This window comes from Malus sylvestris, chromosome 15 (genome assembly GCF_916048215.2).
Source record: "Malus sylvestris chromosome 15, drMalSylv7.2, whole genome shotgun sequence".
In the NCBI taxonomy this organism is placed as follows: Eukaryota; Viridiplantae; Streptophyta; class Magnoliopsida; order Rosales; family Rosaceae; genus Malus; species Malus sylvestris.
In genome coordinates, this window is record NC_062274.1 from 10608569 (window position 1) to 10613672 (window position 5104).

Here is a 5104-nt window from a genome sequence, read left to right on the forward strand (position 1 = left end):
ACTAGGTTCACAATCCTAGTAAGAATAGGACTGGTCGAGGTGGTGTTGATCAGAAAGAGAAGACCTAGTCTGAGTAGGGTTTTAACTCGGATTCAAAGAGATCCAGTGTTATAAATAGGGGAAGTTGTGCATCATTCAAGCCCCCTGCAAATCAATACAAAACTGCCCTGCGCAAACTCTCAACAACTTGAGATTTTTTTTCTTCTTTCTTTTTCGCTGACACATCTTCCGTTGGCATCAACAGCAATGTGGAAGTAACCGGTGATATCTTAAGTCGGCATAGATAGCTCTGTCACCGTAGAATCAGTCGATATCGCAGTATCTTCCGTTGGCATCAACAGCACTGCGGCGAGAACGGTTGATTACCTATCCAAGTCTCGGTCAAGGAGGATTTCCGGATCCTTATTGATTGAGGTAATCTCATTAGCCTTCTCGGCAAAGTGAGGTGTTACGGTATATCGAGCTCGGCGCTTTGCTCGCCGAGTTATTTTATGATTGGATATTCCCAAGTGGGATTTAGAGTTCGGCATTCAGACGGCCGAACCACATTCACCATTAAAACTTATATTTGTTTTGAGTATTTGTGCCCTTACACTCTGGTGTCAATTCGGCGTGAGTTTACTCTGACGAATAACATCACTGTGACTGAATCCGACGACGACGACTCGTGAACTTCTTAAGAATAGTAACCTTGTCTTCAGGATCGAGAGCCCAAGAGGCCGATACGTGTTCCTTTCTCGGCCGCAATCGCAAGACGCAAAAGTCAGCCGCGCACCCAACGCAACATCAACAAATTTTACTCCTCGGCCGAGCTCGGCCGACGAGTTGGCACGCCCTGCATTCACCGAAGGACGTAGTTAACTTATAGATTACTCGGCCTGCGCGCCACGTAGGCTTGGTAGTTTCTAGGGTCAACAATAACTTAAGGGTTTTTTTGGTAGGTTGGTTGGAATAGGTTCTGACCAATTAAATGGCTTAAATGTAGTCTGTTGTTTGTTGTGTCAAAATATGAGATTGACAAGATTGTACATGATGGATTATAAATCTAAAATAAAATGGGTTATCTGACTTTTCCTTATAAATGGGTTACAAGTCCTTACTAGTCAAATTTTATCCCTACGGCACAATTTCAAAAAACAAACAAAAATAACTTAGGGGGTTTAAGTGGGCTTAGTTTGGACCGGCCCAGAACGACCGACTTGATCATTGTTATGTGCAAAAGGAGCTAGGTCTGGATTCAGATTAATCATCGTCGTCTTATTCTTTTATTGGTCGCCTTCTGCAAGCTTTCATCTTTCGTCGGACGGAAAAGAAAAAGCTTCCATCTTTCGCGAAACTCAGGTATTTTTTGTTTATTCATCTTTTGTGAGCACATGATCCAAACTATGGGCGTTGAAATTTTACAACTTTGTAAATTTTCATGTCTAATTTACAGCTGAATTTCGATTGAATTTTTATTCGTTTTCTTTGTGGACGGATTTTTCATATTTGTCATGAAATTAATTTTGTATTTGAGTGATTAAATTTCTAAGCTGTCTCTTTGCCGAATCGAAGTAAGCTGCCCTTTTAAGCATCTGAAAAGAGCTTGGATCTAATCTGCGTTAGAACTTAATTTAGTATTTTTATTTAATATTTTTTTACGAACTTCCTTCCTAACCGATCTAATCAGTTGCGGCGCGACTTAATTTTGTAAGTGGTACTTGAATTCTGAGCATCATCTTTAGAAACTGGAAAATTTGATTGCTTTTCCATTATCCCTGCAAACTATGCTAGTTCTATGAGTATTTGCTTGACTCAGAACAATGCGTACTTGTTTTGTGAAAGAGAAAATTGTGTATCAAGAAATTGCGGGTTGCGGCTTTCCTCTGAAAACGCGAAGAAATCGCCACTGGCTTAAAGTTGAATATCAGCTTTTGGTGTTGTGGAAACTACATCTATAGAACTTTTGTGTTTTTCGTTTATGAGTTGGATTATGTTTGTTAATTGGTTTTTTTATAATGTTAAAGTTAGCTGATATGGTTTTTCCTTTTTTGTTGATAGATAACTGCAATGGGAAGAAAGAAGACGGAGGAGAGTGGTGCATCCGCGAAGGCTAAGTCGACCGGCAAAGATGCTTCTAAAGATGGGAAAAAAGAGAAAATATCAGTCTCTGCAATGTTGGCCAGCATGGACCAGAAACCCGATAAGCCCAAGAAAGGAGCTTCCTCTAGTGCAAAGGCAAAAGCAGCTCCAAATCGTCAATCATACACTGATGGTATTGATCTCCCTTCCTCTGATGAAGAAGATGAGGATGTGTTGGAAGAGGGCCAACAAGAAGTAAATGTATCCAATCAGCAAAAGCGGCAAGAATCTAAGCCACTTGATGTGTCTATATCTGATAAAGAGATGAAAAAGCGTGCCCAGAAGGACCGTCTTGCTGCCCATGCCATTGAGCAGGCTAAGAAGGAGGCCCTTAAAGATGACCACGATGCTTTCACTGTTGTTATTGGAAGTCGTGCATCGGTACTTGATGGCGAAGATGGTGATGCTAATGTTAAGGATATAACAGTAGAAAATTTCTCTGTGTCTGCTCGGGGAAAGGAACTTCTGAAGAACGCATCAGTGAAGATAACACATGGGAAGAGATATGGTTTGGTTGGGCCCAATGGAATGGGCAAGTCTACTCTCTTGAAGCTTCTTGCTTGGAGGAAGATTCCAGTACCAAAAAATATTGATGTGCTTTTGGTTGAGCAGGAGGTAGTTGGTGATGACAGAACTGCTCTTGAAGCAGTTGTTTCAGCTAATGAAGAACTTGTAAAAATCCGAAAAGAGGTTGCAGATTTGCAGAATTCAGCTTCCGCTGATGAAAAGGACAGTTTTGATGATGATGCAGGAGAGAAGCTCTCTGAATTGTATGAGAAATTGCAGTTGATGGGATCAGATTCAGCTGAAGCTCAGGCTTCAAAAATTCTTGCTGGGTTGGGGTTCACGCAGGATATGCAAGGCCGTCCAACTAAGTCCTTCAGTGGTGGGTGGAGGATGAGAATTTCATTGGCAAGGGCACTTTTTGTTCAGCCAACTCTTTTGTTGCTTGATGAACCCACCAACCATCTCGACTTGAGGGCTGTTCTCTGGTTGGAGGAATACTTGTGCCGCTGGAAAAAAACTTTGGTCGTTGTCTCACATGACCGGGATTTTCTTAACACGGTTTGCAGTGAGATTATTCATCTGCATGATCTGAAACTTCACATCTACCGAGGAAATTTTGATGATTTTGAAACTGGTTATGAGCAACGTCGGAAAGAGGTGAACAAAAAGTTTGAAATTTATGACAAGCAGATGAAAGCTGCCAAAAGGAGTGGAAGTCGGGTCCAACAGGAGAAAGTGAAGGATAAAGCTAAGTCTGCAGCAGCTAAGGAAGCATCAAAGAACAAGGCCAAGGGAAAAGTTGATGAAGATGACGCACCAGCTGAGGCTCCTAGGAAATGGAGAGATTACAGTGTGGAGTTCCACTTTCCTGAACCTACAGAGCTTACTCCTCCACTTTTGCAACTTGTTGAAGTCAGCTTCAGTTATCCGAATCGGGAGGATTTCAGGCTGTCAGGTGTTGATGTTGGTATTGATATGGGGACTCGTGTAGCCATTGTTGGACCTAACGGAGCTGGAAAGTCTACTCTGCTCAACCTTCTTGCAGGTGATTTGGTTCCTTCGGAGGGTGAAGTACGGAGGAGTCAGAAGTTGAGGATCGGTAGGTATTCGCAACACTTTGTGGACCTCCTGACAATGGGCGAGACCCCGGTTCAGTACCTTCTCCGGCTTCATCCAGACCAAGAGGGACTTAGCAAGCAAGAGGCTGTTCGTGCAAAGCTTGGAAAATTTGGACTCCCCAGCCACAACCATCTCACTCCCATTGCAAAATTATCTGGAGGGCAGAAAGCCCGAGTTGTGTTCACGTCGATATCCATGTCAAGGCCCCACATTTTGCTGTTGGATGAACCAACGAATCATTTGGATATGCAGAGTATTGACGCACTGGCCGATGCACTTGACGAATTCACCGGTGGAGTTGTACTGGTGAGTCATGACTCTAGGCTGATATCGCGCGTGTGCGAGAACGAAGAGAGGAGTGAAATTTGGGTTGTTGAGAATGGCACGGTGACCCCTTACCCTGGGACTTTTGAGGAGTACAAGGAGGAGCTACAAAGAGAAATTAAAGAGGAGGTCGATGACTGAGGTTTGCACTTTTTATAGCTGTAAAATTTTGCTGATCATTCTAAGAGTTCCATGAGTTTGCTTGTTGCTTGGTCATGTAATTTGGTTTTTCTGATCCGAATGTAACAATTAATAGAGATGTGTTAAATTTTTATATGCAGTTCTAGACACGAAACGAGGCCTACAAGAACGGTATTGGAACTTGGTTGTCAGAATATTATACGTTGATTCAAGACTATATTTGATTTATGAATAATCATCGCCTTCGTTTTTTAATATAAATTTAGAAGGTAAAGGCAATTACAAAATATGTAAAGTAAAATGAAACAGTCCTTCAGCTGAATAATCTCTCAAATAATTTTATTTGAAGTGAGGGACACCTTGTTGGACACGCTTCTTTAACACTTTCTAATGATCCAAATTGTCTATATTTTAGTATTGCTCATAGATTATTCATGCAAAACATTAGACAAATTCATAACCATTAAAATATCCAATTGTAGTAAAGTAAATAGACAAACACGGTTTTTCAAAGAAACATTAATATAACTCCTATTTAATTCCATGGTCAAGCAGTTTCGGATTTGAATAATTTTTGATAAAAAGTGATCTTTATAGGAAGACTTAAAAGTTGGGCAAGTTCGAATGTCGAAATACAGAGCAAACCTTACAAAAGATCGCTTAAATAAACTTATCTTGAGGGAATCCTCAACGGAACAGAAGGGAAAGCGACTGTAAAATGAAAAATAGTAAATGACGCATACAATCCAACTAATGTTGTTTGAATGTTGGAGCATTTCAAAGAATTCCACACTCGTTTCTCCTCTTTAAATAATTGGAATAAGGTATGGCTTAGTAGCTTACCTTCAACGGTGACTTATTCTATGAAGTAACTTGAATTATCAATATGGAC

At 41.0% G+C, this 5104-nt stretch overlaps 1 protein-coding gene across 2 annotated transcripts; it reads left to right on the forward strand.

Annotated features, from left to right (window-relative positions):
• The first annotated feature begins 1186 nt into the window (after positions 1 to 1186).
• Positions 1187 to 4447, forward strand: LOC126603840 (ABC transporter F family member 4-like). Of its 2 annotated transcripts, XM_050270830.1 has the most exons (3): positions 1187 to 1341; positions 2041 to 4213; positions 4353 to 4447. In XM_050270830.1, the coding sequence occupies exon 2, from the start codon at positions 2050 to 2052 to the stop codon at positions 4210 to 4212; it is 2163 nt and encodes a 720-aa protein (XP_050126787.1). In that variant the 5' UTR covers positions 1187 to 1341; positions 2041 to 2049; the 3' UTR covers position 4213; positions 4353 to 4447. The 2 variants fall into 2 exon arrangements, with proteins under 2 accessions (XP_050126787.1, XP_050126788.1); XM_050270831.1 differs by lacking the exon at positions 1187 to 1341 and adding an exon at positions 1402 to 1916 and having other exon boundaries at positions 2041 to 4447.
• Positions 4448 to 5104: the final 657 nt, after the last annotated feature.

Bases quoted from the DNA above. Each gene is read 5' to 3' on its own strand.
- LOC126603840 (XM_050270831.1), top strand. From the start codon at position 1,803: ATGCGTACTTGTTTTGTGAAAGAGAAAATTGTGTATCAAGAAATTGCG. The intron at 1,917-2,040 runs GTGTTGTGGAAA...TTTTGTTGATAG, and splicing joins AAGTTGAATATCAGCTTTTG to ATAACTGCAATGGGAAGAAA.